The sequence below is a fragment of the Branchiostoma belcheri genome, unplaced genomic scaffold (assembly GCF_001625305.1).
Source record: "Branchiostoma belcheri isolate BF01 breed outbred unplaced genomic scaffold, Haploidv18h27 scaffold8, whole genome shotgun sequence".
NCBI lineage: Eukaryota > Metazoa > Chordata > Leptocardii > Amphioxiformes > Branchiostomatidae > Branchiostoma > Branchiostoma belcheri.
The window spans coordinates 3,178,296-3,193,011 of NW_017804464.1; the positions used below are offsets into that span (position 1 = coordinate 3,178,296).

Below are 14,716 nucleotides of genomic sequence, written 5' to 3' on the forward strand. Positions count from 1 at the left end.
TTAGACCCTGTTCATACCAGACTTACATTTAGCGGTTTCAACCGGTTTTTCAAAAACCGGTTTTTATTTAACCTGGTGTGAACGCAAATTAACCGGTTTTTAGGGGTTTAAATCCGATTTTGAAAAACCACCTCGGGAGGTGGTTTTTGAGGGGTTTTTGTGGGGTTTTTCCACCGAAAAACCTGGTCTGAACGCTAAGGGTTTATTGAACCGGTTTTTGCGTCATAATTCCAGGGTCACGGGGTCAGCATCCTGACCATGTGCGACCTGCAAGCTTTTTTGATCGCGTTGTTTTGACCAACTTGAGTTCGTTTCCACTGTTTTTCGGTGGAATCAGCGATGGAATCAGCATATGCAACCTGGTCTGCGGACGAGACGCTCCTGATACTTAGGTTTGGAGAGCAGGAGTCGCCGAATTCGAAAAAGCTGGGGGGGGGGCGGCGAGGGCTCTACCGAAACAAAATGTTGGAGGAGGCTGATTTCTTGAAGATAAAGGATCAGTGCCGCAGTAAGGTAAAAAAAAACTGAAGACGGCATACAAGTAAGAAGGCCAAGGACAACAATCGGAAGAGCGGGAGGAACGGTTATTCAAACTGCAGTCATGGCCGATTAATTGGATATTCATCGGACAGGATTTTTTCAAAACCGGTTATCAAAAGTCTGGTATGAACGCTAAGGGTTTTAGCCGGGTTTTTGAAAAACCGGTTGAAACCGCTAAATGTAAGTCTGGTATGAACAGGGTCTTAGAGTGAACATGAATTTTTCACTGGTGTCGTGTGTCTTCAACCATCTCAGGGCGCCCCCTAGTGGTGAACTTCGGCAGCTGCACCTGACCCCCGTTCATGGCGCATGTGGCCCGGTTTAACGACCTGGTGGCCGAATTCGCCGACAGGGCAGACTTCCTGACGGTCTACATCGCCGAGGCGCATGCGTCAGACGGGTGGTCTTTCAGAAACAACATCAAGATCAGGTCATTATATTCAACTGTTGTCTCGACCAGTCAATATTTTTCACCCAATATCTGCTTGGAGATTACTAACAAACATAAAGTGGCGCAGGGTTATAATTTTTTTAACGTAATTCCACAAAACATTAGAAATAAACAAAAACAGTAATATCAAATTTCATATTACATACTATCCATATTTGATACTAGTAGTTCCCTCAATTTTCTGTAGTGACTGATTGAATTATTTTCTTTTCTAGTCTTTGTTCTTGCCGTCATCATTATGTTTTCCCCCTTATCATCCCCGAAGCAAGCTGTGGATTATAGTAGATTGCTTCCCCACCAACTCATCAAGATCTAAAGGATAATCCAGATTAGCTCACGCTCCAACAGATGTGCCCGATCTGTAGTTTGTAAAGAGCAACCCAGTTCATAAAGGCGATTAGCATTTGCTAGCAAATGCAAAATATTTCTTTCTCCTAGCTTTTCTCAGGGTGAAGTAAGTGTTTTTAGATGCCTTCAAATTCTACATTTAATATTGTTGGTGGTGATTTTCAGGAAGCATAAAACATTGGAGGAGCGACTGGCGGCAGCGGACATATTGGTATGTAGGGGAGGGACGGATATGGGGAGGGAGGGATATGGGGAGGGAGGGATATGGGGAGGGAGGGATGTTGGTAGGGATGTAGGGATATAGGGAGGGATGCGGGGAGGAAGGGGTGTGGGGACGTAGGGATGTAGGGAGGGAAGAAATGAAAGAGAAAGGAAAGAAATGAGGAATATATTGTGGTAAAGCTTGCTTTATAAAATGAAGGATGATATATGGAAACTTATTTCTCTCTCCTTATTTTATAGTTCATTTTCTCTTTGGCAATAGGGTCTCCAAGCACATTGCCATCTTTGTTGTTGTTGTTGACAATGCTGTTGTTGTTGTTAAAATTTCCGTCATCGATCTTCTACACGTGCACGTTTGTTATCTACATTTTTGCTGTTCTTTAATGTTGTTTTCATCCCGCCAGGCCGACGCCAACCTATCCGGTCCGCTATTGGTGGACACCATGAATGACGTAGCCAACCGGAAGTACGGGGCGTGGCCTGAGCGGCTGTACATCCTGTTGGACGGGAGGGTCACGTACAAGGGCGAGCCGGGACCACACGGCTATCACGTGCACCAAGTCAGGGACTGGCTGGACAAATATTTCACGGAAAATTGAAATAATAGCCATACGCGATGGTAAACATTACGCATTTGCTTTGCAAATGTTACATTTCAGGTTCACGTTTACTTCTCATTTCTAATTTTAGGATACTCAGACTCTTTTTTGAGCCAAGGGTCTTAACAAAATTCATGACGTCAAAGATTCAGACGAAAGTGTGTTTCCCATTTATATATGGTAAATATTCATTCTACACTAATAATCACATCACAGTGACAAAATGGTTCTTTAGATAACGTTATATATGTCGTCAAGTGTATATGGAGGAGTGCTCTTTGCCCATATTCGATTATAAGTAGATCAATATCATATGCAGTACTGTGAAGAACTTGTGGAGCGTATGAAGGATAAGACCGTGCCTCGTCTGAGAGGTCTTATCTGGAAAGTAGGTCCAAAGTAGTCTCTGCAGTACTGTGTAAGATGGGCAGAGGGCGCTGACTTGTGTGTTTATACGTCAGCCATTTTAACCAGTTCGATGAAAACATGTACCTGATAATTTCTTGCTGAAATAAATAACAGACTTTAGATTAAAACAATTGTGAGAATAGTTAAAACAAGACCATAGCAAGTCCAGGACAGAAGATTTAAAAAAAAAAAAACTACAAGTTCTGCTGTAGTGCCAAAGAAGGACGTCAGAAGACCCATAATTGATCTTCATTTTCAACTTCCCAAGAACTACCAACATACCAAATATCATCCCAATCCATTTAGGCCTTCATAAGTTATGCTGACCACAGATATGTGGAAACACAGACACACAAACAAAACACACACGCATAGACGGACCACACACAATACTTCCATTTTTCATGGAGGTATTAAAATACACCAGGATGGGATCTGATTACCTACTTGAGAAAAAGACCTACCAACATACCAAATATCATAAAATGCATGAATATTTTTTAGTTATGCCATTGACAAGTAAAAAAAGGAAAATCGGTGGTACATGTGCCCCCTCCCATTGAAACAATTTGTGATCGCCTGCCCTGTTCATATAGATACGCACGTACACACACTAACAATAAATAACCTATTCCTTCCCAAAATGACGGCGGTGCAACGCGTTGCGCTCGCCCTCCATTTTGCGAGGTTTGTCTTATTCTTCGCCCTGATGCGGATTGCTAACACGGTAACGAGTGTTCTGTGTCCCCCGCTGAAGAGAAGGATGGACAGGCAAATGGCGAAAAGCGCTCAGATGGAAAACACCTCCTTAGCAATGGAGGACTATGTCGATCTGGTAGGCAACGTTCACTATAATATAATAGTAATATCTTCTTCAGATGGACTCTTCGTTGACTAGAGATGCTTTTACCTTTCAGTGAGGTACCGTGATACCGTTTCGTTTAACCTAAAACCAAGTTTGAATATGATACGTGTGACATTTGGTTATGTAGTAGTCTGACTGGCAGTGAGAGATTGTGTAAACACAGGCGGGACATAGTCACGCGAAGGCGGCAAAAATAGCAGCTGGCCCGGGTGGATATTGAACCTTCCTCGCTGACCGGCCGCGGCGCGGAGCGAGGGTATGAAATATCACCGTGGAAATATATCAAATGGATCGCTTTCTAGATCTGTTTATGCATTTGAAGTGTTAGAAATACCCCCCTGAATTTTGCAGACATTCCCATTATTGCAGAAGAAAAATTGTGCAGCCACTAATTTTGCAGACTGAATCAGGACTCATAGGCTCTTAACCTAAACCTCTTGATTTCATCTGGATCTGATTTTGACAATTGTGACATTCTGCAATATTGCAGAACACTGCAAACACTACCACTGATTTGAAATTATCTCTGAAACTACACGAGGAAACCCGCCTCCAATCATATTCCAATGCCCCCCCCCCCTCCGGTGATGTGACTTAAAGCATTTGAAGAACTTTTATTTATCTTCAGTCCTCTGAAAGTAAGAAAATGCGCGGATTTGTATCTAAACCTAACCGTATAACTAAAATGTACCCAGGAACGCTTAGCTATAGACTTCACTACCGAGTAAGCCCCAGGCATTCAATAGTAGACAAACACCTGCAGTGATATTTGTGTGATGAATTGAAGTATAAAATGCAATTTAAGAATCTGTGTACAGCCGCCCCGACCTTAATTGGCCAATTTAAGTGCAAGCTAGGTGGCAGAAGATGAACAAAACACCATGCATACATGACGGCGTTTGTTAAAGACGGAAAATGAAAAAGGACCGCGTCTCTGTTTCTGTTTTGAAGCTGTTGAATAACATTCACCGCTGCATGCATGTGTGTTTCCTAAAAACGTAAAGACCATATGGCAGCAATAACACTGAAATTCAAAAGTTCCTAAAAATAGTAAAACATGATTGGTATTATCCATGTGTCTTTTTAGTTGTCACAGCCTAAATTATAGTGGTCAGTGGCCATATTTTGGACCACCTTTCATTTCGAGCCCTGTCAAGGTATGAAAAGGTATGACGGTTCTGTTAATGTTGTTCCAGCTCTTCACATCTTCCTCGTTCTGGATTATATGGGCAGGAATGGTGAACGATTTCCAGAGTGAGACCAGGGTGGGAGGGAAGGCGCCTGACGCCCCGCTTCTGTACCGTGACGGACTGAAACAAGCACGGCTGTTGGATTTCGCTAAGAAGGGTGAGCTGGTTAACTTGTTAGCGATTAGTTAATTGATTGATGCGTGGTTAGTTGGTTGTAGCAGGGTCCTAAAGAATTCATACGGATTTTACGGAATTCATACGAATTTTACTAGATACGTACGACTTTTACTAACTATATACAATCCATTACGAGAAACATACTAATTTTACATACGATCCATTACGCGGAAACATACGATGCTTTCTAATTTGGTGATTCAGGCGCAGGTCACCTAAATTAGAAAACATCGTATGTTTCCTCGTATGTATTTAGTGAAATTCGTATGTTCCCTTGTGGTGGATCGTATGTATTTTGTAAAATCCATATGCATTCTTTGGCCTGTCTACCGCTGTTTAATAGATTGAACGTGAACGTGTGTCTTCAACCATCTCAGGGCGCCCCCTAGTGGTGAACTTCGGCAGCTGCACCTGACCCCCGTTCATGGCGCATTTGGCCCGGTTTAACGACCTGGTGGCCGAGTTCGCCGACAGGGCAGACTTCCTGACGGTCTACATCGCCGAGGCGCATGCGTCAGACGGGTGGTCTTTCCGCAACAACATCAAGATCAGGTCATTAGTATAGTATTGATAATCATTACAAATTAATGTAATGTAGCAAGTATTGTAATATAGTGCCCAAAATGCTGATCCCAACTAGCTATAGCCTGGCCACCAAACCTATTTTATCTGCCGAGTCTCCTTTGTCGGAGTTTGTCCTCTCCACATCGTGGTGGTCCTAATCAAACTTCCGCCGTGAAAAACCTCCCGGGGGAAGCTAGCTCAGGCGGGCGGGGAAGAGCTTCAGCAGCCCCGAAGAAAAGCCGCCCCAACCACGATGGACTCTGATCGCATTAGTAACGAGGGGAGCAATTCTTAGGCATCATCTTTGTAAATCTTACTCAGATTGCTTCAAGAAAATTCAAGATGAAAAGATCCCAGATTCTGCCAAAGAATAGCAGCAGTTGCAGAAAAGAAGCTAAGGGGGCTTCAAGAGGATTTATGTGATATTAAAATCCATACTTCAGAAGGTGATTTCGGCCTCATCATCTCTAAGTAAGCTTGCTGTTGATTGACTGAAGGACGCTCATGTGGATTATATGTGCTGAGAGTCATCGTGACTTCCTGCGGATACATGGGATCACGTAAATCGCATTTGGTTACTGATTTTAGTGACAAGGACAGAGAAGCTAAGTTTATAGGCAAAATGACAGAAGAGGTCAAAAGATGATAAGTTTCATTTATTTATTTATTTGTGAAGATTTACCACATTTGTGGAAGGATTTACATAAGGTAACTATCACCTCCTCAAGATGTCAAACGTGAGAGCAGACTGTAAGGTTTGACCCACTCACACCGGGAAGGTCCCCTGCTCAATAAGTGTCGTGGTATCCACTACCGTGCTCAAGGTATAACTCTCCTCAAACATGGGACCTCCGGCTTTACGTCCTGTCCAAGAGGATGTCTCTATTAAACCGAAGATAGGTACTTATTTTGTGAGCAACTGGGTATCAAGTGATTTTTCAGGGGCACAATAATGTTGACTCAGAACCTTTGGATTCTGAGTCAACAACCCCGTGGTAAAGTATATATCCCGATATTGTTCTGTTATGGTTTGCTTTTCTTACAATTTGATTGTTGGTTAATTTTACTTTTTAGGAAGCACCAGACATTACAGGAGCGTCTGGCAGCAGCGGAAATGTTGGTAAGTAGGGAGAGAGGGAAAGAGAGAAAGACAGAGGGGAGGGAGGCAGACAGTTTGATTTCCGTTTTAGGAATGCTCAACTGTTGTATTGATGCTGGAAAACGTTTGACGCATGAAAACGTTTTGTTAGTAATACCCTGACAATGTATAATCTTGTTACATTATTGGTATCATAGTTGTTTGTACTATTTTCGTTTTAAACAATATTGTTATTATTGTTGTTTGCTGCTCGCCAGGCCAACTCCAACCTATCCGGTCCGCTATTGGTGGACACCATGGATGACGTTGCCAACCGGAAGTACGGGGCAATGCCTGAGCGGCTGTACATCCTGTTGGACGGCAGGGTGACGTACAAAAGCGAGCCGGGACCATTCGGGTATCACGTGCACCAAGTCAGGAACTGGCTGGACAAGTATCTACGGGACAATTAAAATAACAGTCAATAATCCTTAGGTTCCATACATAACATAAATCATTATAAGTTTTACATTCACAGAAGGAAAACATATTGTTTTAGCTCTGTTTCTTCTTCTTCTATTACAAACAAATAAGGTCAATGACCTGAACCAGACGTCTGCCACAATGGTAACTAGTGTTGGGTTACATCATGTTGCAATTTTATAGCAGGAGGGATTTAGACTTCTGTCACCATATATAGTGATAATCATATAAAAAAGGTTCTATAGATAAGTTATCTATAGAACCTTTTTGTATGATAACGGTATATATGTCGTCAAGTGTATATGAATGAGTGTTCTTCGTCCATATTCGATTATAAGTAGATCAATATCATGCAGTACTGTGAAGAACTTGTGGAGCGTATGAAGGATAAGACCGTGCCTCGCAGTCTGGGTGGTCTTGTCTGGAAAGTAGGTCCAAGGTCTCTGAAGTACTGTGTAAGATGGGCAGAGGGCGCTGTCTTCTGTGCTTATACGTCAGCCATTTTAACCCGTTCGATGGCAACATGTAACTACCTGGTAATTTCTTGCTGAAATAAATAACAGACTTTAGATTAAAACAATTGTGAGAATGGTGTGAACTATATCGTCAGAGTTAAAATAGGACTATAGGAAGTTCAGGACAGATAAGATACAAAAACTACAAGTTCTGCTGCAGTGCCAAGGGAAGGCGCCAGGAGGCCCATAATTGCCTTCATTTTTTTTTTCATTTTTGTCTTCCCAAGAACTACCAACATACAAAATATCATCCCAATCCATCCAGGCCTTCATAAGTTATACTGACCACAGATATGTGGAAACACAGACACACAAACAAACATACACACACATAGACGGACTACAAACAATACCATTTTTCATGGAGGTAAAAACACCAGAATGAGATCTGCACCTGATTACCTACTTGAGAAAAAGACCTACCAACATACCAAATATCATATAAAATGCATGAATATTTTTTTAGTTATCCCATTAAGTAAAAAAGGAAAATCGGTGGTACATGTGCCCCCTCCCATTGAAACAATTTGGGATCGCCTGCCCTGTTCATATAGATACGCACGTACACACACTAACAATAAGTAACCTATTCCTTCCCAAAATGACGGCGGTGCAACGCGTTGCGCTCGCCCTCCATTTTGCCCGTTTTGTTGTATTCTTTGCGCTGATACGGATTGCTAACACGGTAGCGAGTGTTCTGTGTCCCCCGCTGAAGAGAAGGATGGACAGGCAAATGGCGAAACGCTCTCAGATGGAGGACAGTGCCCTAGCAATGGAGGACTATGTCGATCTGGTAGGTAACGTCTACTGTAATATGATGATAACAGAATATAAGAACATCTTCTTTAGATGGACTCTTTGTTGACTAGCGAGGCTTTTACCTTTCAGGGAGGTTTGATACGGTTTTAACCTAAAACCAAGTTTGAATATGATACGTGTGACATTTGGTTTGTAGTAGTCTGACTGGCAGTGAGAGATTGTGTAAACACAGGAGGGACATAGTCAGCTGGCCCGGGCGGAGTTTGACCCTTCCTCGCTGACCGGAGCGAGGGTATGAAATATATCAAGTGGATCGCTTTCTAGTGCCCCCATCCCTTTCCGATGATGTGACTTAAAGCATTTGAAGAACTTTTATTTATCTTCTTCCTCTGAAAGTAAGAAAAATGCGCGGATTTGTATCTAAACCTAACCATATGTAACCAAGATGTACTCAGGAAAACTTTAAACCGAGCGAGCCCCAGGCATTCAGTAGTAGACAAACACCTGCAGTGACATTTGTGTGATGATTTGAAGTAGAAAATGCAATTTGAGAATCTGTGTAAAGCCGCCCCGACCTTAATTGGCCAATTTGCGTGCACACTAGGAGGCAGAAATGAACAAAACACCGGCCATGCATTACGGTGACGGCTTATGTCGAAGACGAAAAATCAAAAAGGACCCTCAGTGTTTCTGTTTTGAAGCCGTTTTGACCATTTATTTCAAGGATACGAATGACATCCGCCGTAGCATGCATGTGTGTTTCCTCAAAATGTAAAGACCATATGACACCAACAACACTGAAGTGCAACAGTTCCTAAAAAAATAGTCAAACATGATTGGTATTATTCAATGAAAGACGTTTGTTTCAAAAAAATTCCAGATCCAAAAGCCGGGATGTGCCTGATAAGCAAAAGAAGGGCTGACATTCTGATGTTGATTATTTTTCTCTTGTCCCAAAAGTGTCCCAAAGTGTCTTTTTAGTTGTCCCGGTCTAAATATTAGTGGTCAGTGGCAATTTATTTCGAGCCCTGTCAAGGTATGAAAAACGGTTCTGTAAATGTTGCTCTTCCAGATCTTCACATCTTCTTCGTTCTGGACCATATGGGCAGGAAGGGTGAACGATGTCCTGTGTGAGACCAGGGTGGGAGGGAAAGCGCCTGACGCCCCGCTTCTGTACCGCGACGGACTCAAGCAAGCACGGCTGTTGGACTTCGCTAAGAAAGGTGAGCTGGTTAACTGGTTAGCGTTTAGTTAATTGATCGATGCTTAGTTAGTTGGTTGTACCAGGGGTCCTAAAGAATTCATACGGATTTTACGGAATTCATACGACTTTTACTAAATACATACGACTTTTACTAAATACATACGATTCATTACGATAAACATACGAATTTTACGGCATACATGCCATTCATTACGCGGAAACATACAATCCTTACTAGTTTGGTGAGTCAGGCGCAGTAAGGATCGTATGTTTCCGCGTAATGGATCGTATGTATTCCTTAAAATTCGTATGTTTCTCGTAATGGATCCTATGTATTTAATGAAATTAGTATGTATTTCGTAAAATACATTCTTTGGCCCGTCTACTGTTGTTTAGATTGAACGTGAACGTGTGTCTTCCATCACCTCAGGGCGCCCCCTAGTGGTGAACTTCGGCAGCTGCACCTGACCCCCGTTCATGGCGCATTTGGCCCGGTTTAACGACCTGGTGGCCGAGTTCGCCGACAGGGCAGACTTCCTGACGGTCTACATCGCCGAGGCGCATGCGTCAGACGGGTGGTCTTTCCGCAACAACATCAAGATCAGGTCATTAGTATAGTATTGATAATCATTACAAATTAATGTAATGTAGCAAGTATTGTAATATAGTGCCCAAAATGCTGATCCCAACTAGCTATAGCCTGGCCACCGAACCTATTCTATCTGCCGAGTCTCCTTTGTCGGAGTTTGTCCTCTCCACATCGTGGTGGGCCTAATCAAACTCCCGCCGTGAAAAACCTCCCGGGGGAAGCTAGCTCAGGCGGGCGGGGAAGAGCTTCAGCAGCCCCGAAGAAAACCCGACCCAACCACGATGCACTGGATACCAGGTTAATATAGATTCTGATCGCATTAAATCACGAGGACTACTCAATTCTTAGGCATCATCCTTGTAAATCTTACTCAGATTGCTTTAAGAAAATTCAAGATGAAAAGATCTCAGATCCTGCCGAAGAATGGCAGCAGTTGCAGCAAAAAGGGCTTCAAGAGGATTTGAGTGATATTAAATCCGTATTTGAGAGGGCGAATTTCCGGCCTCATCATCACTAAGTAATTATAGCTTGCTCGTTACTAATCGACTGAAGGCGACGCTCATGTGGATTATATGTGCTGAAAGTCTTCATGACTTCCTACGGATACATGGGATCACGTAAATCGCATTTGGTTACTGATTTTGATGACAAGGACGGGGAAGCTAAGTTTATAAGGAAAATGACAGAAGAGGTCAAAGGTTTTAATATTATAAGCTGTAAGGTTTGAACCACTCACACCGGGAAGAACCCCTGCTCTTTTCAATAAGTGTCGTGGTATCCACTACCGTGCTCAAGGTATAACTCTCCTCAAACATGGGACCTCCGGCTTTACGTCCTGTCCAAGAGGATGTCCATAACCGAAGATAGGTACTCATTTTGTAAGCAAATAGGTGTCAAATGTGTCAAGGGCCTTTCCCAGGGGCACGTGCACAATAATGAGGTCTCGTAGATTCGAACCCAGAACTTTCGGATTCTGAGTCATCAACACCGTATACACCCCGATATTGTTCTGTTGTGGTTTGCTTTTCGTACAATTTGATCGTTGGTTAATTTTACTTTTTAGGAAGCACCAGACGTTACAGGAGCGTCTGGCAGCAGCGGAAATGTTGGTAAGTAGGGAGAGAGGGAAAGAGAGAAAGATAGAGGGAGGGAGGCAGACAGTTTGATTTCCGTTTTAGGAATGCTCAACTGTTGCATTGATGCGTGATGAAAGCTCCTTGATTGATGCTAGAAAACGTTTGACGCATATAAACGTTTTGTTAGTGATACCCTGACAATGTATAATCTTGTTACATTATTGTTATCATAGTTGTTTGTACTATTTTCGTTTAAAACAATATTGTTGTTATTACATAATTGTTGTTTACTGTTTGCCAGGCCGACGCCAACCTATCCGGTCCGCTATTGGTGGACACCATGGATGACGTAGCCAACCGGAAGTACGGGGCGTGGCCTGAGCGGCTGTACATCCTGTTGGACGGCAGGGTCACGTACAAGGGAGAGCCGGGACCACACGGCTATCACGTGCACCAAGTCAGGGACTGGCTGGAAAAATATCTGAGGGGTTAACTCATTTTACATTCCTTGCCTTTCACAACAAACTGATTTTGCAGTTTTTATTGTCTTTTATTCGCACGCTCGCGTCAGTTTTGAGGTTCCCAAATAAATTGTCATCCATATAATCAAATTAACATGGCCTAAGGGGTGTTGTATTGTTGCTGAATAGTACTACATTTGTATTGTTATACCTTTATTCTACACATGTATTTCTTCTTCTTCTTTAGGCCACACCAATTTAATTTGTTGGTTCTCGGATTCGCCTCTTAATTTTTTCTGATTTGCAAAAAAAAAAATCTGATTCTGAATCAACTCAAATATGCTCATATCCCCCCTCCCCAACAGGAAAGTCCTTTTCTTCCTACTAGTTACAGTTTTCCCATCTATCAATGCAGTGGTTTGATTAAAAGTTCAAAATTCATTGTTTAAATACCAACCCAGCCTTTTGTGTTGACTTCATGTCATTTGGGGCTATAATAGGATGTCTAGACCTTTATTTTTATTTTTTTCGCCCAGTCGCTTCATATTTTTTCTAAAAAAAAAATCCGAAAACCAACAAATTAAATTGGTGTGGCCTTATGTCAGTTCGACACCCAGAAGACCGATGACATCTAGCAATGTACAGAGCTCTGTGGAGCGTATGAAGGATGAGACCGACCCTCCTGAGTTGAGAGGTCTTGTCCGGAAAAAGAATGTCCATAGTTTCTGCAGTGCTATATGACATAGGTAGGGGGCGCTGTACTGTGATGTAATGTATGCTTCATGCCCAAAGGTGATCTTTACTATTTGTCTAAATGTGAAATAAATTACAGACTGTTTTAAGACTATGTTGTGATTATATCATTGAGTGAGTGAGTCAGAAGATAGAGAGTACTTGCGCCTGATACTTAATGTCAGGTCTTATTTAATTAGTGTTAGCTAGGTAGTTTCAGAATTCAAGATCCGTGAAAATAATCGTATACGTTGTAAGAGGAGGCCAAACTTTTTACGGTTGGATGGGTTTCACTCATGACTTATTTTTTTCTACCTTTTAGTGCAACATGATGAGGTCAACAAGAGTTAGTTCCGATGTAGTTTCTTTCTTGTAGATGTATTTTCAAGTGGCAAGAATGAAAATTGACCGAACTCAACTCGAAAATACCTTCAAAGCATATACACACACTTCTTAAGCCCCTGTCACACATTCAGGACCTTCCTCGAACCTTGTCCCTTTAACACCAGCCGACCACGTTCTGGAGCAATCTGGCCAGATTTGGGTCGCGCCTAACTTAATATACGAGTCGAAACGAACTCGAACCGACCAACCGACCCCCGAATGTTTTACTCATTTTGAAACATTCGGCTAGCGCCGCCGAATAGTAGCCAATCTCGCCGAACACCAGCCGACTTTGCCCCGACCTTCGGCTAGTGTTCGGGAGGCCAAAAAAAAATGTGAATGTGTGATAAGGCTTTACCCTGGGGAAAAGATCGTTGTATACTTATTTTCCGCTTGAAAGACCTGGGATACATTCGTTTTTGTTTTGTTTTTTCGTGGCTCCCATTTTTGACAACATTCGCGACTATAAGCCTACTGAAAATGCTACATCAGAAAACCACAATATCCAAACCCCCGTGTTAGTAGATCTTACTAGAAGGCTACAAAAAGATCTGTTGGGAGATATGTTGTCTCGGCTCTCACATACTTGCAGACAACTCTCCGTCCGTCTATCCGCCCCGTGGAACGTTGACCCGCATCATGGATGAGGAAATATCCACGTGCCGTCCAAACACCTGTTGGATTCGTGCCGTGCAGATGATGCGAAAAAAACCTAACCAGTGCACGCCATGAATCTACAAAAATGTATATGGATATCTGTGTAACTTATGCATATATCGTTGCAGTTGATGAAAGCAAAAACCATTCAAAACGTGAATAGGCCTTGGCCATAAATTTCGTATTCTCTTTGCATTTGGCTGCGCTCAAACTGATACCAGCGTATACTGTAGGCTGCATTGGCATGTGGGTTGTTACGTAGGACCTGTAGATAATTACTACATGGGATAGTTATAGGACCGGTCGGGTAGCCGTCATCTTCATTCTAACATCTGCGCGCGTGGACGCGAGAGGACCTGCTTTTGTTTCCAAACATTGTTCTCACGAAATCTCGACCGGGTAGTCCGTCCTACTTCTCTCGGGCTAGCCCTTAAATACTGTGTATTGGGGACGTCACAGCTAGTACTGGACGCTGTTCTACCTTAACGACATGCAGAGACCAAACAGCAACCCGCGCCCGGCGTACTTCGGCGGTTCCCGTGCCGAGTGGGTCCTGAAGACGATCGGCGACTTGGACGACAGGGCCCGGACCTTGCGGTGCATGCACTGCGCCGGGCAGGCGACGTGGATCTGCCTGGACCCGGTGTGCGTGTACTACAACCGGGAGAGGGTGGTGTCTCTGTGCGACGAGTGCGACAAGCGCTTCCACCCGACGTCAAGTCTCATCATGGACAGCCACCGCCGCATGGGAGTAGCGCTGTACATCTCCATGCTGATGCTTCACCGCTACCACAGAGTCATTGGGACGATCGCTGAGACAATCGAGCGCGGTAAAAAGTCCGCTCAGGCAGACCGCAGAGAGGCTGAGTTGACGCGGCTTTCAGGGGCGACCCTCCCCGCGCTCCGGTCGCGGTCTCCCGCCACGTCGGAAGCCTCCAACCCGGTCAGCCCCGACAGCACGGAGATCTCGACAAGTAGGAAGAAGAGGAAGCATGAAGAAGCGGACGACACAAGTAAACCAGTCACCAGGGCGCCCTGCACTGACGAAGACCGCCAGGTTCAGTTCTCTATCGCCGAAGTCCGGCCTATCCACGAGTCGTACGGCCGGATCCTCGCACGTCTGAGGGACGACCAGTCTCTGTCCGTCTCCGAGGCCTGCATCCACGAACCTTTCGGCAAGCTGACCGTCAGAAACTACGCCGCCATCGCCGAGCTGAAGATCGTGGACGCCAAACTATACACCTCCGTGCTGGACAGCTACATGCGACAGGGCGACGGGAGCGGCACGCTGTCGGGGTTCGAGCGGGAGTGTCGGCAGGTGTTGTCCGGGTACTTCCGACAGGTGGCCGCAATGAGGAACAGGAGAGAACTCTTGCCAAAATTTGATATCCCTAACTAAGAACTAAAACTTAAC

The 14,716-nt window shown here is 43.8% G+C and overlaps 1 protein-coding gene and 3 pseudogenes across 1 annotated transcript; all 4 read left to right on the forward strand.

The window, feature by feature from the left end:
- Positions 1–2,690, forward strand: part of LOC109486053 — a 6,287-nt pseudogene extending 3,597 nt beyond the window's left edge.
- On the forward strand, positions 2,474–7,447 carry LOC109486054 (annotated as a pseudogene).
- Positions 7,448–8,041: 594 nt separating this feature from the next.
- LOC109486414 lies at positions 8,042–11,881 on the forward strand (annotated as a pseudogene).
- Positions 11,882–13,348: 1,467 nt separating this feature from the next.
- On the forward strand, positions 13,349–14,710 carry LOC109486415. The gene has a single exon (XM_019790249.1). The coding sequence runs from the start codon at positions 13,793–13,795 to the stop codon at positions 14,699–14,701; it is 909 nt and encodes a 302-aa protein (XP_019645808.1). The 5' UTR covers positions 13,349–13,792; the 3' UTR covers positions 14,702–14,710.
- The last annotated feature ends 6 nt before the right edge of the window (positions 14,711–14,716 follow it).